General features: G+C 44.1%; 3 protein-coding genes and 1 long non-coding RNA gene across 4 annotated transcripts; 1 reads left to right on the top strand and 3 right to left on the bottom strand.

The window, feature by feature from the left end:
- Positions 1–5952: 5952 nt before the first annotated feature.
- Positions 5953–6966, bottom strand: LOC115388863 (odorant receptor 131-2-like). Its single transcript, XM_030092162.1, has 2 exons — positions 6835–6966; positions 5953–6753 (listed from the first exon to the last, which is right to left on the bottom strand). Exons 1-2 carry the CDS (start codon positions 6964–6966, stop codon positions 5953–5955), a joined length of 933 nt encoding a protein of 310 aa, XP_029948022.1.
- A 4817-nt stretch (positions 6967–11783) lies between these two features.
- Positions 11784–13150, bottom strand: LOC115388895 (odorant receptor 131-2-like). Its single transcript, XM_030092203.1, has 2 exons — positions 13019–13150; positions 11784–12937 (listed from the first exon to the last, which is right to left on the bottom strand). Exons 1-2 carry the CDS (start codon positions 13148–13150, stop codon positions 12152–12154), a joined length of 918 nt encoding a protein of 305 aa, XP_029948063.1. The 3' UTR covers positions 11784–12151.
- A 4044-nt stretch (positions 13151–17194) lies between these two features.
- On the bottom strand, positions 17195–18193 carry LOC115388490 (odorant receptor 131-2-like). The gene is made up of 2 exons (XM_030091654.1): positions 18062–18193; positions 17195–17980 (listed from the first exon to the last, which is right to left on the bottom strand). The coding sequence occupies exons 1-2, from the start codon at positions 18191–18193 to the stop codon at positions 17195–17197; spliced, it is 918 nt and encodes a 305-aa protein (XP_029947514.1).
- Positions 18194–21760: 3567 nt separating this feature from the next.
- LOC115388842 (uncharacterized) lies at positions 21761–23148 on the top strand. The gene is made up of 2 exons (XR_003931523.1): positions 21761–22324; positions 22491–23148. It is a non-coding gene; the product is annotated as an uncharacterized LOC115388842 (long non-coding RNA).
- The last annotated feature ends 2980 nt before the right edge of the window (positions 23149–26128 follow it).

Here is a 26128-nt window from a genome sequence, read left to right as displayed (position 1 = left end):
CGTGCACGGCTCTGTACAGTTTCTGCGATCGGCCTCGCTCATAAATAAAGCTTTTTTTTTCCGAAACAGCTACAGTTTCATTATGTCAGACTCGCCATCGGTAAGTACGAGCTCAGAAGCTCACCGGCTACATAAACACTCTGAATGCGCATGCGCAAAAGGGAGAAGCTGATTGGGTGCAAGCACGTAGAACCGCCTTACGAAAGCAGCTCGTCAGAATGATTGACAAACGGACCCACCAATTATTTAGGTGATCCACCCGGAAATCAAAATGTTGTATTCCACCTTTAAAGTAATTAATTACTTCCGGGAATCCTTAATACTTAATCTAATACGGATTACCCAATGTAAACCCCAATAGGGTGTTAGCTTTTCCACCGCTGTTGAAGGCCACTGCTGTGTTTCATTCGCCTGCCTTCATCGCCAGTCCTGCCCCTTCATTGTCTGGAGGGAGCCGCTGTGCGGCCGCTCCTTCTCCCGAGCATGGCCCCAGCTGAAACTTCCGGGCTTAGTAGTCAAGCGTCTGCTGTGTTGGCGGTGTATTCCCCCTTCTCTCAGCTCGTCGTACTACTGTTGTTTTCTGACCTGCTGCAGGAGGAGCAGGGAGCCACAATGTGGCTGTTGCCGGTGCTGGATGGAGCTTTATCTATGCTACTATCTTTGTGATCTGCGTCTGCAGTGTAGGTGGCCTTCGCCTCCTTCCCTCAGCTTCTCGCAGCATGTTTGCATGTGCAGCTGACTGCAATTTGTGTCATCCGTTCGCTGCTGGGGCTGGCTCGTTGTTTCTCAGTGTAGCTGTTTCCTCGTCTGCAGGCTCTCTGCGTAGCTGTACAACTATCCATGACTCCTTCATATATATTAGTGAAATATTAATGCAAAATTACGAGATTGAGTTGATTTTGCGAAGATTGCTAAGACGGAACTACTTACTAAATATGGCGTCTGGGCGTAGTGATCTCAAAAGAAAAAGTAGTTCCCAGTATTTGCTTCAGTGTCGTAACGCTACAATATTATTTGTTGGTGTTCCACAGCGTAGTGAATGTGCGGATTATAACGTGTCCACCAAAGTGTTTGGGGGTTGTTGGATTGTGTATTTGATGAGTTTGACGAGGGGAAGCAAAAATATCATTCACTTCCATTGTGTCCGTCCAGAAAACCTTCCCCGAGTCACCTCTGAATAAACAACAGCTCGCCCTCTCAAAAAACGTAATTATGCTGTTCGAAATGACGAAAGAATTGGGCTAAACGGGCCAATTTGCCAAAATGTTGAAGTATCCTTTTAAAAGCAGAAGGGAGAAGCTAACAGCTCCATGTTAGTGGATGGGAGAAGCTAACAGCTCCATGTTAGTGGATGGAACATGGTCACAACTACATGTCAGTGGATGGGAAATGCTAATGACTCCATGTTAGTGGATGGGAGATGCTAACAGCTCCATGTTAGTGGATGGGACAAGCTAACAACTCCATGTAAGTGGATGACTGATGCTAACAGCTCCATGTTAGTGGATGGGACATGCTAACAACTCCATGTTAGTGGATGGGACATGCTAACAACTCCATGTTTGTGGATGACAGATGCTAACAACTCCATGTGAGTGGATGACAGACGCCAACAGCTCCATGTTAGTGAATGGGACATGCTAACAACTCCATGTTAGTGAATGACAGATGTTATCAACTCCATGTTAGTGGATGGGACATGCTAACAGCTACATGTTAGTGGATGGGACATGCTAACAGCTACATGTTAGTGGATGACATATGCTAACAGCTACAAGTTAGTGGATGACATATGCTAACAGCTACATGTTAGTGGATGACATACGCTAACAGCTCCATGTTAGTGGATGACAGATGCTAACAGCCCCATGTTAGTGAATGACACGTGCAAACAACTCCATGTTAGTGGATGACAGATACTTACAGCTCCATTTTAGTGGACGGGACATGCTAACAACTCTATGTTAGTGGATGACAGATGCCAACAGCTGCATGTTAGTGTACTGGACATGCTTGCAGCTCCATGTTAGTGGAATTGACATGCCAGCAACTCCACGTTAATGGATGACAGATGCTAACAACTACATGTTAGTGGATAGGACATGCTAAATACTCCATGTTCATGGGTGACAGATGCTAACTGCTCCATGTTAGTGGATGGGACATGCTAAAAACTCCATGTTGGTGGATGACAGAAGCGAAATGCTCCATATTAGTGAATGGCACATGCTAACAACTCCATGTTAGTGGATGACAGATGCTAACAACTCCATGTTAGTGGATGGGAGATGCTAACAGCTACATGTTAGTAGATGGGAGATGCGAACAACTCCATGTCAGTGGATGGGAGATGCTAACAACTGTATGTTAGTGGATGGGAGATGCTAACAACTCTATGTTAGTGGATGGGAGATGCTAACAACTCTATGTTAGTAGATGGGAGATGCTAACAGCTCAATGTTAGTGGATGGGACATTCTAACATCTCAAAATTAGTGGATGAGAGCTGCTAACAGCTACATATTAGCGGATGGGAGATGCTAACAACTCCATGTTGGTGGATGAGAGATGCTAACTGCTACATGTTAGCGGATGGGAGATGCTAACAACTTGATGTTAGTGTATGACAGATGCGAACAGCTACATGTTAGTGGATGGGAGATGCTAACAGCTACATGTTAGTGGATGGGAGATGCTAACAGCTACATGTTAGTGGATGGGAGATGCTAACAACTACATGTTGGGAGAGGGGAGCCTCGGTCCCGACCAATGCCGCTTGCGGCTTTAATTATTATTATTATTATTATTATTATTATTATTATTATTATTATTATTGTTGTTGTTCTTTGTCCCACGAGAATGCATTTTTCACCCCCTGAACATAGCTGAATGTCGGGTTTTTTGGAATCTACGCGACCGGCCCGGCGAAAAATTCAATAAAATTTATACCTCCACAGTGACAGATCAACACTGGCTCAACAGCGCCACCTACAATCAGACCCCTATGGCCCACAGAGTGGCCATATTTTGACATATGAACACGAAATTCACACCAGTGACAGAGCATGAGGGGACAAACAGAAAACTCTCTTTGCCAAAATCTGTGGGACCAACAGGAAGGCGGCTATCTTGGAAAACAAAATTCGCCACCATTTCGCTTTTCATTTTTGAAATGAACTGAACTCTTACTTCCTTTCTTCCAAATGAGCCCAATTTCAGCACACTGCATCTAGACACATTGACTTTCAATAATCAGCCCGCTTTTTTTGATACGTCGCTTGGTCTCCTCATAGCACGCAGTCGAAAAATGCCTTCATTTCCTGTTATTTCGACAGCCCCTCCCGAGCTCAAGCATTGTCCTGTGTGGCATTACGTGGTTGGAGGTGGGATTTCAATTGAGGGCCTGGGCTCTCATTGGCCACTTGCACCAGCTGGTGATCCATAAAAGTGCCGTCTCTTGGTCTGCCCCCTTTGACCTCACGCATCTGCCCACCTACCGGCGTCTCACTCCCGTGTTCTTCGGTGCCTCGCGGCAGGTAAGAGGAGCTCTGCTCTTCTTGGAAATGGGTAAAAATCCCTTTCTAATTAGAGCATCTATTTTTAGCACAGACAGTCGTTCATTTAGACGCGGACCTACGCCTCTCGCGGCACGATCGCTGGTAAGCGTATTTTTCATTCGTGGGGGTACAGGGCTCCGGTAGCTAAGTTAGCTTAGCTTTAGCCTAACTTAGCCTCTGTATTGTCACGAGGCAACCAGTGCAGCTCTCGGCTCGAGCCTCTCCCTTTTGAGGAGCTGCATTTCAGCTCAAAAGTGGTAAGGAATGTCTGTTATTGTGGTGTTTGAGCTCCAACATTCCAATCTAATATTTCCTCTCCACTTCTGCTTCAGACGCTGCTGTTTTGCCCTGCCTCGACACTCCGCTGCAAATTATTTGTTGCTTTGCTGCTTTTGCACTCCGCTGTTGCTGCTTGCTGCTGTGTAGACCTGTCCTGCCACGGCCTGTACTACTCCTAAACTCTCCCTGCTTTCAGTGCGGCCGCCGTTAGGATGGCGCCTCGTCCAACCACAGGGAGGGTTTGATGTCTGGTTGTTGCCCCTGGATGGTGACTACTACACGGCTCACCAGTTAATGTTTTGTTGAAGGAGGGCTGCGCAATTGGGACACCGTTTATCCCTCCCTCCATTGTGGGAAAACTGAAATTCATTTTTTTTATATAAATTGTAATACTTGTTTTGTTCTGTTCTAGGAGCTGGTGGTGGAGTCCAGTGGTGGTGGTGGTGCATTCCCTTGGTGGTGGTCATCTCCGTTTAGTTTGTGGTGCACTTCCTTGTTTTGGTTTGCTGTGTTGAGTTTTTGTGTTTTCCCTGAGTTTAAGGTTTCTTCCCCCTCTGGTTCTCCCCCTCCCCAGTCACGGTTAAGCCCCAGCTCCTAGTCCTCTTTTTCTCTGTAAGTGTGTGTGTGTGTGTGTGTGTGTGTGTGTGTGTGTTCTCGTATTTCTATCCTTGTTGGGGCCAAATGTCCCCACAAGGATAGCAAAACGTGGAACGACGTGCCTTGTGGGGACCTTTTTCCGGTCCTAAGTAGGAGAAACAGTGTTTTCTTGACCATGTTGTTGTTACTGAAAAAAGTAAAAGTGCAAAAACATTTCTTTAGGGTTAGGCTTTGTTGTGGTGTGGGTTAGGGTTAGGGTAAGGGTCAGGGTTAGGGGCTAGACATGAATGGGAGTCAATGGACGGTCCCCACAAGGATAGAAATACGAGACTGTGTGTGTGTGTGTGTGTGTGTGTGTGTGTGTGTGTGTGTGTGTGAGACAAGAAAAGTTGCTTCACTACTTTTAAGCAATTCTTGGCCTTTTAAAAAGAGACTGTTATAATAAAGTACAGTCATAAATATTTTTTCTTCTGTAAATAAAACTTATCAAAACCAACTGACTAGTCTCCACCTCTCCGTAAAGTTCCGAATCTGCGTGTTTTAGTTCTGTAATTCTCCAGGTGCAATTCCTGGGGTGGCGTTGTTGGTTTTGTTTAAATAGGGAAATTGACAAATTACATTCCCGCTCCGCGCCACACCCAGAACACTCATATTACAGTCAGTGATGTGCCATAATGGTCCTCATGTAATGCATTATAAAGTTTAATACAACTCAACTCTATAGCGCCCCCTACCGTAGACCTAAAATATTAACATTCTTCCACAGTAACCAAACTGTGCAGTAAAATTCTATGCCAGCAGGGGCGCAAAGACCCCCCCAAAAAAATACATAAACATTTCTTACAAGCACATACTTTGTCCGACTGTCTTGAAATTTTGATCAATTACACACTACATGATTCTGACTATATCGATGTATGAATGACTGTGATAGATGCTACAGCGCCACCTATGGGAGTGTTCAAAGATTACAATGCAATTTAAAAAATTACTTTTACCAATCGTTTTCATTAATGTCAATTTAGCGAGCGCGAGACGTCGACGGCAATAGCAGGGAGTGAAGCACTTACGGCGATGGCTTTCATCACCGCATGCGGCTTTAATTTTGTTTATTCTGCTATTCAAATGCATTGACATCCCCTCATTCCAGCTATCTGGTCCACATCAAGACCAAGTCCAGAAGAATATGCACTGGGAGTCATGACACGCCAGAGGTAAACATAGTTGTTATCAGTCTATTCGCTCATATGCAGAAGAACTCCACACTATGACTGAAGTGGCATGCACAAATAGCAGCGTTCCCATCAACTACACAGAGATGGAACCCAACATTTTCAGGAGGTTGCACTGTCAGTTCCGCAGAGCACCGAAAGCACAGGAAAGCAACATTTTTGCATTTTCATTAGAAACCATTGTCACAGAAATGGAGCTTTAGTGTGAACTGTGTTTTACAATGATCTTTTGAGTGTTTTTGTAGGTGAACATGAGCACTGATAGAAGACATAAGTCAGAAACAATTTTTATAATGATCTCTTCTGAGTCTTTAGTGGATGAATGTTTGCGTTATTTTTGAAGAGCAGATACCTTTTCAGGTACTTCCTGAACATCTTGTCTCGTATCCCATAAATTATTGGATTGATGAGTCGAGGCAAAACCTGGATGAATAATGCAGCCATGAAGCGAACGTGGAGAACCCTTCTGGGAAAAAAGACAACCAATCCTCGTACTATCAGAGTAAACAGGAAGTTGAGCATACAGAGCAGCAGCTGGAAACCGTGAAGCAGGATTGTGTTTTGAGCTTTCTTAGCATTTGCAGTAGCTGCTTTTGCAGCTAACAGGATCTTGAAGTATGCAAAGAAAACAATGAGCCAAACAAGCACTAAAAACACAATGTCAGATATGGACCTCTTCCTTGTGAGATAAATGTTCGTTAAAACCAGTTTCCTCATACAAATAGTCCTGGAAAGAAGGAAATCTGTGGTTTCTGTTCCCAATGTGACAAACACATCTGGAAGGATTGAAAGTGAGTTGGCCAGCCAGATCAGAGCGATCAGGACGTACGTCCTCCTGACAGAACAGATCCGTGAGTGATGGAGAGGGAAGCAAACGGCCACATAACACTCTACAGACATCAGAGCGATGGTCAGAGGGTTGTTCTGATTGGACAAAACAGCCGTCACGATCAGAATGATGCATAATGAGACGTTGATTCCAGACAAGTTGTAAGTCAGGGCTTGGAGCAGGATGTACACTATCAACACGATAATGTCGTTGATGACCAGGTGGATGTACAGGATGTACCGGGGATTCATATAGAAAATCTGAAACAGCAAGGCATTGATTTAAATACACAGGACACTATTGAGAGCAAACTGACAGGATCAAAGTGTGGTGGATCAAACCTGGTGTCTGGTGAAGATGTGCACCAGCATCCCATTGATGTAGATGATGGAGACACAGATAGTCAAGGTTACCATGTTCTTGATTAAGGCTTCTGTTAAGGAGTCCCGATAGATCACTGTTGTCTGATTCATTCCAATGTCTGAAAGACTAGAAAAAAAAAAAAAAAAAAAAAAAAAAACATGGACCAGCATCTGAAAAACGTTGCCAGGTATTCGCATGAATGAAAGCTGCTTTCTCTATAATTCAAATCATCAGATGATAAATATTCTGCAGCACTGTTAAAGCTTTAACTGTGTGCCTGTTTTTATGGTTAAATTATAAACTTGCTAAAGCAGACATGTCAACGTGTGTCTCCCACCCCCTCCCCTAATCACTGTGAAAAATTTCCTAAAGTAAATAAAATATTATTTTGACCAAGTCAAAGTAATTTAAACCGCAATTAAATATCTCTGAACTGTAGGAATCTGCTTCTGTAGTGTCAGATTATACATTAAACCAAACAAGGAATGGAAGTATTCATTCATTCTATTTCTCGATCACTTTGTCCTTTTCAGTGGCTCGGGGGGCTGGAGTCAATCCCAGCACCCTGGACAGGTCGCCAGTCTGTCGCAGGAAGTGCAGCGGGACCCTCTGTCAGATAGCAGAGGAATTTCTATGTAGAAGTACAGTGATATATGAAACATTTTATTAAAGAAATTATCGCTAAATGTAAACAAAACTAAATACATGATTTTTGGTAACAGAAAAATCAACAAACAGTGTTGTATTAAAATTGGCAGTGTAGAGATTGAAAGGGTGGATTCCACAAAATTTTTAGGAGTAATACTTGATAATAAATTAGGCTGGAAATTGCACATTAACACAATCAAGACAAAAGTGTCAAAAACAATTGCTATATTACATAAAATTAAACATTCAGTGAATAAAAGTGTTCTTAAATTATTATACAACTCCCTGATCCTTCCGTACCTTAGTTATTGTGTTGAAACCTGGGGGAATAATTATAAGACAAGCATGAATTCAATTTTCTTACTCCAAAAGAAGGCAATAAGAATTGTAACTCAGGGAGATTACGATGCTCCAACCAATGATCTTTTTATACAATTAAAGTGTCTTAAATTTCAGGATATTGTCAATCTGAACACTTCTTTAGTCATATATAAGGCTCATAATAATATGCTCCCTCACAATATCCAAGTCTTGTTCAAACCCAGAGAGAGACAGTATAATTTCAGAGGAGACATGATTTTTATAACGGCTCCAGTGAGGACCAACTTGAAAAGTCGATGCGTTTCGTTTAGAGGCGTCAACTTATGGAATTATCTGGATGATACATGAAAGGGCTCCAAAAATGTTCACACTTTTAAAAAAATGTACAAGGTCAGTATTATAAATAAATATAAAGTTACTGATCAAACTAACTCACTCTGGAAAACTTGCAAAGTATACAAATGACTGTAATCAAATTATGGCTGAGCGTGTGTGTTTGTGTGTGAGTGTATAATTTTGGGTGTGTGTCTTGAACATAGAATAGTGTGTGGGTGTGAGATGTATGAGGGTAAGAGACACCGAGAGGTGGAAAAAAAAAAAATAAAAATAAAAATTATAAGGAGAAGAAGAAGTAATACCTGTATGAACTAGATCGGTTTAGTTCTTTTCTTTTTTGAGATCAATTTTTTGTTGCTGTCTTGGTAATGTTTATGTTGCTGGGGGTAGGCGATACAAGTGATAAACTTCTGCCTATACCCTTTCAGTCAAATGTATTGTTTAAGTACTAAGAATTATGCTACTTGTGTTTCCATGCTAAAAGAAGACTGAAATAAAAAATCAATCAAAAAAATCAATCATTTAAGAAAATGAGAATAAAGGAAAAAAATTGTTCCGCTAATTATTGAAATAAGAGTAATTCTTTGCCGTATTATTCATAGTAAAGAGCATAATCTTTTGATAATGTTGACTTAAAAGCATGTCAGCTTAAATAAGTGAAAAAATCTGTTTGAATGTCAGAAGTTCAGATAAAAAACAAAAACATGTTCACTGCGCTGTGGTGCTGCTTCTGCATGCATGAGGGAGCATTTCCTAAAGATCTGATTTTTCTTTTTCTGCACTTGTGTCCATTCTAATCGGTCCTGCTTGGTCATGAATTTTAATTAGAGAAATAGCGACAAATATGATGGGTGGAAATTTTACTCCAAGAAACTGGTATTTGCAGAAATTAAACATTCAGAAATGAAAAGAATTTCAAAAAGTAACTCTAAATCTATATACCGTGTTAATAACACAGTCATTTCCACACAGAAAATTCCAACAATGAAACACTCACCTGCAGAAATCTGTCTGACGTCTGAAAGGATGGGAGGCACTCCCAGTTTGATTGTAATTTATAGATTGCCGTGCTTGATAAACTCATGCAGTTTGTGTGTGTGTGTGTGTGTGTGTGTGTGTGTGTGTGTGCGCGTGTGTGTGTGTGTCTCTGTGTGTGTGTGTATGTGTGTCTGTCTGTGTGTGTGTGTGTGTGTGTGTGTGTGTGTGTGTGTGTGTGTGTGTGTGTGTGTGTGCGCGCGCACATGAAGGCAATCCTAAAAGTTGTTGAGACATTCATAAAGCTAATATTACACTAGCATAAAAATTACAAAAAGAAAAACTACATTCAACAGCTGCTCTTAATCTTTGAAATGTGTTTCTGCATGACTACAGTGATATGAAAGTATTGTTGCATCTTCAGTTAAATATTCGGTGCATCCAGCGGACTGTGGCTGCAGGAACGGACTGAGTCACGTCTCGCCAACAGGACACAGAGACACAGAGCCACTGCAAGCAGCTCTCTCTCTATTTTGAGGCGTGAAGACAGAATATTTTCTCAAACATTATTATGGAGAACCGCCATGACCCACATGTGCTGTATATGTTCTTAACGCCCCACAGCCTGTCTGCATAGAACCATCCTCTGAAACCTGTGAGCACTTTCTTCAGTTTTTCATTGATAAGGTTGTTTCCACCAGGGCCCTGATTTTGACACCTGACCATGATCCCTCTGACTCTGTTCACTGCTCTGGTGTATTTGATAAGTTGGAGCCAGTGACCTTATCATCCTTACAGGATCTGGTTGCCCACATTAAGCCCTTAGGTTCACCCCCGAGATGCTGTTCCCCCACATCTCTTTAAAGACATTTTTCCCTGCATTGTTCAGCTTGTCCTTGCTGTCATTAACAGCAGTCTGTCCTCTGGTGTTGTCCCTGTACATTTTAAACATGCAGTGGTACAACCCCTTCTAAAGAAACCCTGCCTGGATCAGGCTGTCCTGGCTAATTTTAGGCCCATCTCAAAGTTGCCCTTCATTTCAAAAATCCTGGAGAAGGTTGTCTACCTGCAGCTGAAAAACCATCTGGACAATCATAACATCTAAGAGGTCTTCCAGTCCGGTTTTAAACCCCTGCGTAGCACCGGGTCAGCTCTACTCAGGGTTTTAATGACATCCTCCTGGTGAATGACTCTGGTGACTATGCGGTTCTGGTTCTGCTGGACCTGACTGCTGCATTTGACACCGTGGACCACAATATCTTGATATCCCTACTGCAGCGTCTGGTCGGCATGAGTGGTCCTGCACTGCAGTGGTTCAGGTCCTACCTGACAGACAGAGCTGTGTGTGTTTGTCTGGCCATCTCTGAATCCTTTTCCACTCCTCTGTCTTATGGGGTTCCACAGGTCTCAATCCTGGGGCCACTGCTTTTCTCTATATATTTATTGCCACTCGGGTCCATCCTGAGAAAGCACGGCATCTCCTTTCATTGCTATGCGGACGACAGCCAGTTATTTGTCCCATTAAAAAAGAAAGAAGCTTTCTCATTAGCGCCTCTAATACGGTGCCTTACACATGCATTTAACACGATTGTTTTCAATCGGATTGAAAAAACACCCATGTAAACTGGGCCACTGTTATGTGGACGACAGCCAGATCTATGTCCCATTGAAAAAGAAAGAGGCCTTCTCATTAACGCCTCGACTGCGTTGCTTTGAGGACGTTAAACCCTGGATGGCCCTAAGCTTTCTGAAGTTTAATGAGAGTAAAACAGATGTGATTGTGTTTGGTCCCAGTGATTCCTGTGAACCTCCACCTGCTGACTTGGGCCCCTTGACTCCACATGTGAAAGAGATTGTTTAAAATCTGGGTTTTAAAATGGACAGTGATTTTAAACTGGATTCACAGATAAGCGCAGTGGTTAAGTCCAGCTTCTTCCACCTCAGGAAGCTGTCCAGAGTGAAATCTATTCTTACACACCAGCACTTTAAAACAGTAATCCATGCCTTTATTACATCTCGGCTGGATTACTGTAATGCACTTTATGTTGGAGTCAGCCAGTCGTCCCTCACATTTCTCAAGTTGGTCCAAAATGCTGCAGCGCGGCGACTAACTGGAGTACGTAAGAGGGACCACATCACTCCCATCCTGGTCTCCCTCCACTGACTCCCTTTGAACTTTAGAGTCCATTTTGAGAATCTTTGATTTGTTTTTAAATGTAATGCCGGAATAACTAATTAGTTAGATTACTTATATCTAAAAATAGCAATACCGTTGGTAACATAAATTATTTTAACGGAGTTACTCCCATCTCTGGTGGAGGGACAAGTTTGCTCCCTTGTTGTCAAAAAATTTAAAAGCAATCCTGTTCTTGTTTGATGCTGCAGCCTAATGCTAAAATGTGTTGCTTTCAAGAGTTTTACCATAAAGTAATAAAATATTTCCTGGTTTAGCTGAAGAGCCATGTGAATTGTCTGTACATTTTCTCAGTTTTTTATAGATTAATATCACTAACATTGTCTTGTTTACATAAAAATGTCAGAAGCAAAAACCATGGATGTTAGCATTATTTAATTTCTTGACACAATCAACAAGACAGAATCAAAGTGAGTCCAGTTGATGTTTTTAACCATAACGTCATTAGCTGTGTTGTTTTGTTGGTTCACATAGCTGACAAGACAGCAGAACATAGGCTGCTTTTGTGTGCTGATATTTCAAGTGAAAACGGCAGAAACTCTGTGAGTGGGTGCTGTTGTTTGTTTTTGTACTGAAGCTACACACATACAGTGTGCAGAGAACAAGATGCTATAAAGATTAACGAGTATGCAGACACTTGTACAGACAGATGACCAAGTTGGATTCAAGTCACACTCAGTTCTGAAACTACCAAGGCCAGGAGGATATGGACTGGGAGTCATGACATACTGGAGGTTCAGTTCCTCCTTCTTTCCCCTGAGCACCCAAAGGAAAAAAAGTAAAATAAAGATAAAAATTTGCATTTTCATTAGAAACCATTGTCACGTAAATGAATGAATCTTCACAAAGTTATCTGTGAAGAGCAGATACTTCTTCAGGTACTTCCTGAACGTCTTGTCTCTTATCCCATAAACTACTGAACTGATGAGTCGAGGCAAAATGTGGATGAAAAAAGAAAGCATGAAGTAAAGATTTGCAATACTTCTGGGAAAAATGACAGCCAGTCCTTCTAAGATCAGGTTCAACAGGAAGTTGAGCATACAGAGCAGCAGTTGAAAACCGTGAAGCAGGATGGTGTTTCGAGCTTTCTTAGCATTCGCAATAGCTGCTTTTGCAGCAAACAAAACCTTGAAGTATGCAAAAAAAACAGTGAACCAAACAAGCACTAAAAATAAAATGTCAGATATCGGCCTCTTAATTTCCAGATTAATGTTCTTAAAAACGATTTTCCTCAGGCACCTCTTTCTCGAAAGAAGGAAATCTGTGGTTTCTGTTCCCAATGTGACAAACACATCTGGAAGGATTGAGAGTGAGTTGACCAGCCAGATCAGAGCGATCAGGACGTACGTCTTCCTGACAGAGCAGATCCGTGAGTGATGGAGAGGGAAGCAAACGGCCACGTAACACTCTACAGACATCACAGCGATGGTCAGAGGGTTGTTCTGATTGGACAAAACAGCCGCCACGATCAGAATGATGCATAATGAGATGTTGATTCCAGATGAGCTGTAACTCAGGGCTTGGAGCAGGATGTACACTATCAACAGGATAATGTCGTTGATGACCAGGTGGATGTACAGGATGTACCGGGGATTCGTGTAGAAAATCTGAAACAGCAAGGCATTGATTTAAATACACAGGACACTATTGAGAGCAAACTGACAGGATCAAAGTTTGGTGGATCAAACCTGGTGTCTGGTGAAGATGTGCACCAGCATCCCATTGATGTAGATGATGGAGACACAGACAGTCACGGTTACCATGTTCTTTATTAAGGCTTCTGTTAAGGAGTCCCGATAGATCACTGTTGTCTGATTCATTCCAATGTCTGAAAGACAACAAAAAAAAAAAAAAAAAAAAAAACATGGACCAGCATCTGAAAAACGTTGCCAGGTATTCGCATGAATGAAAGCTGCTTTCTCTATAATTCAAATCATCAGATGATAAATATTCTGCAGCACTGTTAAAGCTTTAACTGTGTGCCTCTTTTTATGGTTAAATTATAAACTTGCTAAAGCAGACATGTCAACGTGTGTCTCCCACCCCCTCCCCTAATCACTGTGAAAAATTTCCTAAAGTAAATAAAATATTATTTTGACCAAGTCAAAGTAATTTAAACCACAATTAAATATCTCTTAACTGTAGGAATCTGCTTCTATAGTGTCAGATTATACATTAAACCAAACAGGGAATGGAAGTATTCATTCATTCTATTTCTAGATCACTTTGTCCTTTTCAGTGGCTCAGGGGGCTGGAGTCAATCCCAGCACCCTGGACAGGTCGCCAGTCTGTCGCAGGAAGTGCAGCGGGACCCTCTGTCAGATAGCAGAGGAAGTGCTATGTAGAAGTATAGTGATATATGAAACATGAGAAACATGAGAATAAAGGAAAAAATTGTTGCGCTAATTATTGAAATAAGAGTAATTCTTTGCCGTATTATTCATAGTAAAGAGCATAATCTTTTGATAATGTTGACTTAAAAGCATGTCAGCTTAAATCAGTGAAAAAATCTGTTTGAATGTCAGAAGTGCAGATAAAAAAACAAAAACATGTTCACTGCACTGTGGTGCTGCTTCTGCGTGCATGAGTGAGCATTTCCTAAAGATCTGATTTTTCTTTCTCTACACTTGTGTCCATTCTAATCGGTCCTGCTTGGTCATGAATTTTAATTAGAGAAATAGAGACAAATATATGGGTGGAAATTTTACTCCAAGAAACTGGTATTTGCAGAAATTAAGCATTCAGAAATCAAAAGAATTTCAAAAAGTAACTCTAAATCTATATACCGTGTTAATAACACAGTCATTTCCACACAGAAAATTCCAACAATGAAACACTCACCTGCAGTAATCTGTCTGACGTCTGAAAGGATGGGAGGCAGTCCCAGTTTGATTGTAATTTATAGATTGCCGTGCTTGATAAACTCATGCAGTGTGTGTGTGTGTGTGTGTGTGTGTGTGTGTGTGTGTGTGTGTGTGTGTGTGTGTGTGTGTGTGTGTGTGTGTGCGCGCGCACACACGTGAAGGCAATCCTAAAAGTTCTTGAGACATTCATAAAGCTAATATTACACTAGCATAAAAATTACAAAAAGAAAAAGTACATTCAACAGCTGCTCTTAATCTTTGAAATGTGTTTCTGCATGACTACAGTGATATGAAAGTATTGTTGCATCTTCAGTTAAATATTAGGTGCATCCAGCGGACTGTGGCTGCAGGAACGGACTGAGTCACGTCTCGCCAACAGGACACAGAGACACAGAGCCACTGCGGCAGCTCTCTCTCTATTTTGAGGCGTGAAGACAGAATATTTGTCAAACATTATTATGGAGAACCGCCATGACCCACATGTGCTGTATATGTTCTTAACGCCCCACAGCCTGTCTGCATAGAGACACTTCTGAGGAAGGCTGCAGCTTGGCAGCCGAAACATGTCAAGGTAGGCAAAAATAACCTCTGGCCTGTATATACGAATCCAAACCATGCATAGAACCATCCTCTGAAACCTGTGAGAACTTTCTTCAGTTTTTCATTGATAAGGTTGTTTCCACCAGGGCCCTGATTTTGACACCTGACCATGATCCCTCTGACTCTGTTCACTGCTCTGGTGTATTTGATAAGTTGGAGCCAGTGACCTTATCATCCTTACAGGATCTGGTTGCCCACATTAAGCCCTCAGGTTTCCCCCGAGATGCAGTTCTCCCACATCTCTTTAAAGACATTTTTCCCTGCATTGGTCAGCTTGTCCTTGCTGTCATTAACAGCAGTCTGTCCTCTGGTGTTGTCCCTGTACATTTTAAACATGCAGTGGTACAACCCCTTCTAAAGAAACCCGGCCTGGATCAGGCTGTCCTGGCTAATTTTAGGCCCATCTCAAAGTTGCCCTTCATTTCAAAAATCCTGGAGAAGGTTGTCTACCTGCAGCTGAAAAACCATCTGGACAATCATAACATCTAAGAGGTCTTCCAGTCCGGTTTTAAACCCCTGCGTAGCACCGAGTCAGCTCTACTCAGGGTTTTAATGACATCCTCCCGGTGAATGACTCTGGTGACGATGCGGTTCTGGTTCTGCTGGACCTGACTGCTGCATTTGACACCGTGGACCACAATATCTTGATATCCCGACTACAGCACATGGTCAGCATGAGTGGTCCTGCACTGCAGTGGTTCAGGTCCCACCTGACAGACAGAGCTGTGTGTGTTTGTCTGGCCAGCTCCGAATCCTTTTCCACTCCTCTGTCTTATGGGGTTCCACAGGTCTCAATCCTGGGGCCACTGCTTTTCTCTATATATTTATTGCCACTAGGGTCCATCCTGAGAAAGCACGGCATCTCCTTTCATTGCTATGCGGACGACAGCCAGTTATTTGTCCCATTAAAAAAGAAAGAAGCTTTCTCATTATTGCCTCTAATACGGTGCCTTACACATGCATTTAACACGATTGTTTCAATCGGATTGAAAAAACACCCATGTAAACTGGGCCACTGTTATGTGGACGTCAGCCAGATCTATGTCCCATTGAAAAAGAAAGAGGCCTTCTCATTAACGCCTCGACTGCGTTGCTTTGAGGACGTTAAACCCTGGATGGCCCTAAGCTTTCTGAAGTTTAATGAGAGTAAAACAGAAGTGATTGTCTTTGGTCCCAGTGATTCCTGTGAACCTCCACCTGCTGACTTGGGCCCCTTGACTCCATATGTGAAAGAGATTGTTTAAAATCTGGGTTTTAAAATGGACAGTGATTTTAAACTGGATTCACAGATAAGCGCAGTGGTTAAGTCCAGCTTCTTCCAACTCAGGAAGCTGTCCAGAGTGAAATCTATTCTTACACACCAGCACTTTAAAACAGTAATCCATGCCTTTATTACATCTCGGCTGGATTACTGCAATGCACTTTATGTTGGAGTCAGCCAGTCGTCCCTCACATGTCTCAAGTTGGTCCAAAATGCTGCAGCGCGGCGACTAACTGGAGTACGTAAGAGGGACCACATCACTCCCATCCTGGTCTCCCTCCACTGACTCCCTTTGAACTTTAGAGTCCATTTTGAGATTCTTTTATTTGTTTTTAAATATAATTCCGGAATAACTAATTAGTTAGATTACTTATATCTAAAAAAATAGCAATACCATTAGTAACATAAATTATTTTAACGGAGTTACTCCCATCTCTGGTGGAGGGACAAGTTTGCTCCCTTGTTGTCAAAAAATTAAAAAGCAATCCTGTTCTTGTTTGATGCTGCAGCCTGATGCTAAAATGTGTTGCTTTCAAGAGTTTTACCATAAAGTAATAAAATATTTCCTGGTTTAGCTGAAGAGCCATGTGAATTGTCTGCACATTTTCTCAGTTTTTTATAGATTAATATCACTAACATTGTCTTGTTTACATAAAAATGTCAGAAGCAAAAACCATGGATGTTAGCATTATTTAATTTCTTGACACAATCAACAAGACAGAAACAAAGTGAGTCCAGTTGATGTTTTTAACCATAACGTCATTAGCTGTGTTGTTTTCGTTGGTTCACAAAGGTGACAAGACAGCAGAACGTAGGCTGCTTTTGTGTGCTAATATTTCAAGTGAAAACGGCAGAAACTCTGTGAGTGGGTGCTGTTGTTTGTTTTTGTACTGAAGCTACACACATACAGTGTGCAGAGAACAAGATGCTATAAAGATTAACGAGTATGCAGACACTTGTACAGACAGATGACCAAGTTGGATTCAAGTCACACTCAGTTCTGAAACTACCAAGGCCAGGAGGATATGGACTGGGAGTCATGACATACTGGAGGTTCAGTTCCTCCTTCTTTCCCCTGAGCACCCAAAGGAAAAAAATAAAATAAAGATAAAAATTTGCATTTTCATTAGAAACCATTTTCACGTAAATGAATGAATCTTCACAAAGTTATCTGTGACGAGCAGATACTTCTTCAGGTACTTCCTGAACGTCTTGTCTCTTATCCCATAAACTATTGAACTGATGAGTCGAGGCAAAATGTGGATGAAAAAAGAAAGCATGAAGTGAAGATTTGCAATATTTCTGGGAAAAACGACAGCCAGTCCTTCAAAGATCAGGTTCAACAGGAAGTTGAGCATACAGAGCAGCAGTTGAAAACCGTGAAGCAGGATGGTGTTTCGAGCTTTCTTAGCATTCGCAATAGCTGCTTTTGCAGCAAACAAAACCTTGAAGTATGCAAAAAAAACAGTGAACCAAACAAGCACTAAAAATAAAATGTCAGATATCGGCCTCTTAATTTCCAGATTAATGTTCTTAAAAACGATTTTCCTCAGGCACCTCTTTCTCGAAAGAAGGAAATCTGTGGTTTCTGTTCCCAATGTGACAAACACATCTGGAAGGATTGAAAGTGAGTTGACCAGCCAGATCAGAGCGATCAGGACGTACGTCCTCCTGACAGAACAGATCTGTGAGTGATGGAGAGGGAAGCAAACGGCCACGTAACACTCTACAGACATTAGAGCGATGGTCAGAGGGTTGTTCTGATTGGACAAAACAGCCGCCACGATCAGAGTGATGCATAATGAGACGTTGATTCCAGATGAGTTGTAAGTCAGGGCTTGGAGCAGGATGTACACTATCAACAGGATAATGTCGTTGATGACCAGGTGGATGTACAGGATGTACCGGGGATTCATGTAGAAAATCTGAAACAGCACAGCATTGATTTAAATACACAGGGCACTACTGAGAGCAAACTGATAGGATCAAAGTGTGGTGGATCAAACCTGGTGTCTGGTGAAGATGTGCACCAGCATCCCATTGATGTAGATGATGGAGACACAGACAGTCACGGTTACCATGTTCTTGATTAAGGCTTCTGTTAAGAAGTCCCAATAGATCACTGTTGTCTGATTCATTCCAATGTCTGAAAGATTAAAAAAAAAATCTGAAAAACGTTGCCAGGTATTCGCATGAATGAAAGCTGCTTTCTCTATAATTCAAATCATCAGATGATAAATATTCTGCAGCACTGTTAAAACTTTAACTGTGTGCCTGTTTTTATGGTTAAATTATAAACTTGCTAAAGCAGACATGTCAACGTGTGTCTCCCACCCCCTCCCCTAATCACTGTGAAAAATTTCCTAAAGTAAATAAAATATTATTTTGACCAAGTCAAAGTAATTTAAACCACAATTAAATATCTCTTAACTGTAGGAATCTGCTTCTACAGTGTCAGATTATACATTAAACCAAACAAGGAATGGAAGTATTCATTCATTCTATTTCTAGATCACTTTGTCCTTTTCAGTGGCTCAGGGGGCTGGAGTCAATCCCAGCACCCTGGACAGGTCGACAGTCTGTGGCAGGAAGTGCAGCGGGACCCTCTGTCAGATAGCAGAGGATTTGCTATGTAGAAGTATAGTGATATATGAAACATTTAAGAAAATGAGAATAAAGGAAAAAATTGTTCCGCTAATTATTGAAATAAGAATAATTCTTTGCCGTATTATTCATAGTAAAGAGCATAATCTTTTGATAATGTTGACTTAAAAACATGTCAGCTGAAATAAGTGAAAAAATCTGAATGTCAGAAGTGCAGATTAAAAAAAAAAACATTCACTGCGCTGTGGTGCTGCTTCTGCGTGCATGAGTGAGCATTTCCGAAAGATCTGATTTTTCTTTCTCTACACTTGTGTCCATTCTAATCGGTCCTGCTTGGTCATGAATTTTAATTAGAGAAATAGAGACAAATATGATGGGTGGAAATTTTACTCCAAGAAACTGGTATTTGCAGAAATTAAGCATTCAGAAATGAAAAGAATTTCAAAAAGTAACTCTAAATCTATATACCGTGTTAATAACACAGTCATTTCCACACAGAAAATTCCAACAATGAAACACTCACCTGCAGTAATCTGTCTGACGTCTGAAAGGATGGGAGGCAGTCCCAGTTTGATTGTAATTTATAGATCGTCATGCCTGATAAACTCATGCAGTGTGTGTGTGTGTGTGTGTGTGTGTGTGTGTGTGTGTGTGTGTGTGTGCGTGCGCGCACGTGAAGGCAATCCTAAAAGTTCTTGAGACATTCGTAAAACTAATATTACACTCGCATAAAAATTACAAAAAGAAAAACTACATTCAACAGCTGCACTTAATCTTTGAAATGTGTTTCTGCATGACTACAGTGATATGAAAGTATTGTTGCATCTTCAGTTAAATATTCGGTGCATCCAGCGGACTGTGGCTGCAGGAACGGACTGAGTCACGTCTCGCCAACAGGACACAGAGACACAGAGCCACTGCGGCAGCTCTCTCTCTATTTTGAGGCGTGAAGACAGAATATTTGTCAAACATTATGATGGAGAACCGCCATGACCCACATGTGCTGTATATGTTCTTAACGCCCCACAGCCTGTCTGCATAGAACCATCCTCTGAAACGTGTGAGAACTTTCTTCAGTTTTTCATTGATAAGGTTGTTTCCACCAGGGCCCTGATTTTGACACCTGACCATGATCCCTCTGACTCTGTTCACTGCTCTGGTGTATTTGATAAGTTGGAGCCAGTGACCTTATCATCCTTACAGGATCTGGTTGCCCACATTAAGCCCTCAGGTTCCCCCCGAGATGCTGTTCCCCCACATCTCTTTCAAGACATTTTTCCCTGCATTGGTCAGCTTGTCCTTGCTGTCATTAACAGCAGCCTGTCCTCTGGTGTTGCCCCTGTACATTTTAAACATGCAGTGGTACAACCCCTTCTAAAGAAACCTGGCCTGGATCAGGCTGTCCTGGCTAATTTTAGGTCCATCTCAAAGTTGCCCTTCATTTCAAAAATCCTGGAGAAGGTTGTTTACCTGCAGCTGAAAAACCATCTGGACAATCATAACATCGAGGAGGTCTTCCAGTCTGGTTTTAAACCCCTGCATAGCACCGAGTCAGCTCTACTCAGGGTTTTTAATGACATCCTCCTGGTGAATGACTCTGGTGACGATGCGGTTCTGGTTCTGCTGGACCTGACTGCTGCATTTGACACCGTGGACTACAACGTCTTAAAGGAATATTTCACCCAAACAATGATTTGGCCTCATTTTCTACTCACCCTTTTGCCGAGGAAATCTATGGAGCACTTTTTTGATGTCTCAAATGCAGCCGGAGATCCAGGGGGATTTTCGTTGTCAACAAACTTCCATATGACAGGGACCGTTAGAGCCCGAAAGAAAAAGGTCCATAAAGTCCACAAAACGTGCCTATTTTCCTTCATACTGCTCGTCCGCTGTAATCCCAGTTTCCTGAGCGGGTAACGTCCATAATTAATTCGAAACGAGGTCGTTTAATACATTTTTTGGAGTCTAAACAGTGCTCTCTCGTACTGCCCCAGTGCACGTCAACGCACGCTCCCTGCACTACGGAAGCCGCGGCAGACCAAGCCAGACGCTTGTGCGCTTTCAGCAGGACACCAAAGTCAAAGTTTTAAAACAGGAGCCAATCACTTTTGTGATTGTCCACAGCTCGGTCACTCACAGCAGAATATAAACAGTGGAATTTCTTCTTCTACGCTTGCAATTTAGCAGAGTCGTCGCTGACAGCGCGCAAGCGTCTGGCTTGGTCTGCCGCGGCTTCCGAAGTTCAAGGAGCGCGCGTTTATTCTTGCATTTGTACTTATATCTTGTGACTTTGTGCAGCACTTTGTGCCAGCTGCAGTTGTTTTTAAAGTGTTATGTAAATAAAGTTTAGTTGAGTTGAGTTGAGTTGAGCGTGTCTGGGCAGGTGTAGATAGAAGTGTGATAATCTCCAAGCTTGTGCTTTTATTTGTGAACTGAAACCGGAGTTTTGTTCTCTGACTGTTCTTTGACTGTTTTTCTTTCGGGAGCCATACCCACGTGCATGCACCCCCGCGAGCACGTCGCTTCGCTCCCACCTCAGACCCGCACGGAGACACAGCCAGAGCTGCGCCGTCCGTGTGAGTGACAAAGAAGCAGCACGCTCCATCTTCCCTCTTTATGCTAATATTCGGCCGCGATATTTTACAAACGAGAGCGCGAAGCTCGGATCCGGGCACTCGTCCACGCACGTGCCCACGTGTCGCCCCCGCCCCGACTCACAAGCGAGAGGTGTGGAGCGGATTTACTCAAATTAATATGTCAATAAACTACTTAAAGTAATTAATTACTTCCGGGAATCCTTAATACTTAATCTAATACGGATTACCCAATGTAAACCCCAATAGGGTGTTAGCTTTTCCACCGCTGTTGAAGGCCACTGCTGTGTTTCATTCGCCTGCTATCATCGCCAGTCCTGCCCGGTCATTGTCTGGAGGGAGCCGCTGTGCGGCCGCTCCTTCTCCCGAGCATGGCCCCAGCTGAAACTTACGGGCTTAGTCGTCAAGCGTCTGCTGTGTAGGCGGTGTATTCCCCCTTCTCTCAGCTCGTCGCACTACTGTTGTTTTCTGACCTGCTGCAGGAGGAGCAGGGAGCCGCAATGTGGCTGTTGCCGGTGCTGGATGGAGCTTTATCTATGCTACTATCCTTGTGATCTGCGTCTGCAGTGTAGGTGGCCTTCGCCTCCTTCCCTCAGCTTCTCGCAGATAGGGAGTTTCATGAAGAAAAGAGAGCTGGGTGCAAAAGAATGGATGGCTCTCACCACTGCACTGCCTGTGGGACCCCCTATCAACAGGATCAACACCGAGTGGCAGCTTCCCTCGGAGGTGGACCAATTGCACGGGGAGCTGGAGGAGATGAGATCTGTCCTGTGAGAATGGCAGCCTGCCATTCCTGTGCATAAGGCGAGGATGCCACCCACCCGGACCATGCCAGTGCAGCAGGATGACCTCTGCCCCAGTTCTCTGCTGACTCTCCCACACAGCTGATGGTGTGAATGGGGGGCGGTGCCTTGAGGGGGGCAGGGTGCATTTTACCTGCTGGCTCACACCTGCCCTGCTTCCCTCATGCCACACTGCTGCAGTGGTGCTGCTTGGGCAGTATCAGGCTGCAGTGTGGTTTCTGCATGGTGGCGTTTGTTCTGCCTTGAGGGCTTTGCACCACTGAAAAGGGTAAGTTTAGCTTCCCCCTTACTTCACCGATCCACAATATGTCCACGTGACCACTCGTGTTGTGTCTGCAGCATGTTTGCATGTGCAGCTGACTGCAATTTGCGTCATCCGTTCGCTGCTGGGGCTGGCTCGTTGTTTCTCATTGTAGCTGTTTCCTCGTCGACAGGCTCTCTGCGTAGCTGTACAACTATCCATGACTCCTTCACCTGGCTCACCTGTGAGGGTTGGCTCCTTTGTCATGAACAATATTGCACTTCAGAGTACTGATTTTAAAATGTTATTTGCAGGCAATTCTGAAACCTACACTGTGGTTGTTGTTTTTTCTTTGGTTGGCTAAAACCTCTGTTATTGTTGTCTTTTTATTTAATTTTCTTTCTTTCTCCAATAATTTTTGTTTCTTTTCTTATCTATTCTTTGTGGGTTTTGTGCATTTGACTTGTTTTTGGGTCCAAGTCTCTTGGTGGTGGTGGTGATCCGTTGTTTGCAGTGACGTCCACTCTGGGTGTCCTTGGTTTGTGGTGCCACGTGGTGTGTAGATCCCCCTTGTGTGTGTTTGTGTTTTCTGGCTGCCTGGTAAGCCCCTATCCTCGTTCCTTTGTATGGGCGGAGTTCACCTATGCCGGCCTCGGCTACAACGTGAAGATGTCATGTTCTTTTTCACAGATGTTTATTGGTTTCACCTCCACCAAACACCGTACAACTAATAACAGAATGCAAAACACAAAATATAGCAAAATGATTAACCCCAATACCAGTATCTAAAAAAAAAAAAGCATCTACACATTTACAGAGGAAAAATGAACGTACCACTTTGGCCTGCTTATGGCTAAGGCTGGAGTCTTCTTTTCTTTTCACATCTTGCCTTAATATGACAAACTTTACAAATCGAGGCGATCTTCTGCCATCAGCTGCTCGGACATGTAAAACTTAGCTTACCACCACCCAGTATGGTGTGAATGAATAATGCAATGCAATGTAAAGCGTCTTTGAGTGTCCTGAAAAGCGCTATGTAAAACCAATGCATTATTATTATTATTATTATTATCAAGTCTCCGTGGTATCAGAGCCGAAATCTGTGCGGTCGGCTCAGAGATTGGTGAGTGAGACAGGATGATTAAACACATGCTGTTACGCATGCAGCCTTGGAATGGCTGCAGGTGGAGGTCCCACAACCGGCCTGGCCTTCTCCCATGAGCGCCTTCTTCCAGAGCAGGCAGCCCCCTTAGGGTGTTGGGGAAGGTGCGTGTATGTGTATATGTGTGTGGGTGTGTATGTGTGAGTATGTATGTATTTTTTTTGTATGTGTGGGTATTTATGTAGGTGTATGTGAGTGTGTGGGTGTGTATCTGGATATGTATGTGTATGTGTGTGACTATGTATGTGTAAGTGTGTATGTGTGTGGGTATGTATCTGTGAGCGTGTATGTATGTGTGTGTGGGTGTGTATCTTTAAGTATGTATGTATGTCTGTACGTGTGGGTGTATATGTGTGGGCGATTGGAGCTATGTATGAGAGAGTGCGGTGTCCTGTGGGGGGTGGCCCCGGTGGGCCTGGGGGCGGTGAGCCCTGGGTCTGGGTCCTTCTGCTGCCCCCTGTCTGTCCTCACCTTCACTCCTCCTGATGCATGATGGGTGTGTGCTTCTTGGGTCGGTGGCTCTCTGGCCATGGTCGCTGTCCGCCCTGGTCCTGGGGGGGGGGGGGGGGGGCGGCGGGGGTGGCGCTCCTGGCCCCTGGCCCTGTCCTTCATCGGGGGGCTCCTGGGTGACGGGGGTGCTGCGGCATCCCCGGACACCTCTCTCCCGCCGCTCTCATGCACACACACGTAGGGCTTTGGGAGGCGGGCTTATCAAGTTGGGTGTGGTGGAGGGGGCCATCTCAGTGGCCCCAATCACTGCACGCTTCGGTGGCTCGCCTCTCAGTCTTAATTGCACTTGGTCATCTAACACGACCAAATACATACAAACACACACGTCGGGGGGTCTTGGCGCGCCGTGTCGGGGGTGGGGCTGTTCAGGTAGATGGGACTGCTCATTTGGCCTCACTTGCGGCACGGTGTGGTTACTGCCCCTCAAATTTTAATCGCAAACAACATATACTCCATCAACACTCACGAGACGGAGGGGGGAGGGAGGGCAATGGGGTCTTCTGCGCCCCCGTTTCCGGATTCCTTCTGGTGGGGCGGGGGGGGGGGGGCTGTTGTTTTCCCCACAGGCCTGGGGTTTGGAGCGGCTGTGGTTTGGGGGGCTGCTGGCTCTGGGGGGTGCATATCTGTCTGCGGCGGTGGTGTGGGGGTGGGGGCGGCAGTTGTGGGTGGTGGGGGGTCCTGGATGTGGGGTTCGGTGTTCCCTTGCCTTCCGGGGGTGTCTCCCACAGGATATGACAGTTGGATGACGCGGGAATGTGAGTGTGTTTGGGTTAGGGTTGACTGTGTGTGTGTGTGCGCACGTGCTTGTTAGCGTGTGCGTGAGAGTGTGTGAGTGTGTGAGTGTGTTGTAATGTGAGTGTGTGTGGGCGTTTGGTTTAGGGATGAGTGGTTGTGTGTGTGCATGTGTGTGTGTCAGTATGAGTGAGTGGGTATGAGTGTTGGGTTGGGGCAGGGGGGGAGTGAGGCGGGAGAGGACAGGGGGTGGGAGGGGTGGGCCGGGCGGTGGACGGGGGGGTGGGTTCCGGGTGGGGGTCGTGGGGGGGGGGTGATGCCCTGGATCTCGGGGTGCGTGGCCGGGGCGCTGGGGGGTGTACTGGCCTGGGGTGGGTAGCCGCCCGTGTGGGCTGGTTCTCTCGGGTGGGTCATGGCCCTCCGCCTGGGTGGGGGGTTGGCTCCTGGGCTCTTGGGCCTTGGGCTCTCGGGGCTCCTGCCGGTCGTGGCTCCGCGGGGCCCGGGCCCCGGGGCTGCCGGGGTCCCTGGCCGGGGCTTTCCTCTGCCCCGTTTCTGGACAAGAGCGTGGGCGTCTGCCTGGGGGGGCGGCTTGGATCCGGGCTCTGTGATGACCGCCGGCTGTCTGGGCTCTGAGGGCCTCTCTGGCCTGCTTCTGGCCTTCTCAGAGGTCAGAGGTCATATATGCATGATCACTATCACCATCATTGTCACCATCATATTAACATGATCACGTTGATCTTTAATCACTCTTCACATACTCGGTTACCTTGTCTTCTTGTGGTGGTTAGACTAATGGTGATCTGTAGCAGACCTCTCTTGATGCACGCGCCGAGTTTACTACTAGTTACGACTAGCTATATTCAAAAAAAAAAAAAAAAACGGTTTGTGGTGTCCTTGCATTTCCTTCCTCCCCTACACCTCCTTTTATTTTTGTGGCCTGGTCTGTTCACTAATATGGTTCGGAAAAAAAGGAAAAAAAAAAAATGTATGTATGGTTCTGTAATTTTCTGTGTTGGTTGTCGGCTCTGTTTTGGTGTTGTCTAGATTGGGGGTTTGGGATTGTTCTAGGTTGCGTGTGGTGCGTCGACAACACTGTTTTGTATTGTGACTTTGTACATAGATTGTACAAAGATTTGTACATAGATTGTACATAGATTGTACATAGATTGTAGCAGGAGGAGACTCAGTCTCCTCCTGCTGCTAACATTAAAATCTGTTCGGATAGTACAAGGCTACAATCATACAATATTGCACGCCCCAGCTGCCGAACAGGACAAGGGAAAATTAAAAAAAAAAAAAAAAAAGAGCAGGCAGCCCCCCCCCCCCCCTTACATATTTCTTGACCATACCTGAGGGGAAGGCACGTACTCGCACGGTCAGTCAACACCTTGGTCACCTTCCACGTCAACCACCAGGGCGGCACCAAG

The sequence above is a fragment of the Salarias fasciatus genome, chromosome 5 (genome assembly GCF_902148845.1).
Source record: "Salarias fasciatus chromosome 5, fSalaFa1.1, whole genome shotgun sequence".
Taxonomy (NCBI): Eukaryota; Metazoa; Chordata; class Actinopteri; order Blenniiformes; family Blenniidae; genus Salarias; species Salarias fasciatus.
Note: the sequence above shows the minus strand (reverse complement) of the source record. Positions and strands in the feature narration are given on the sequence as shown.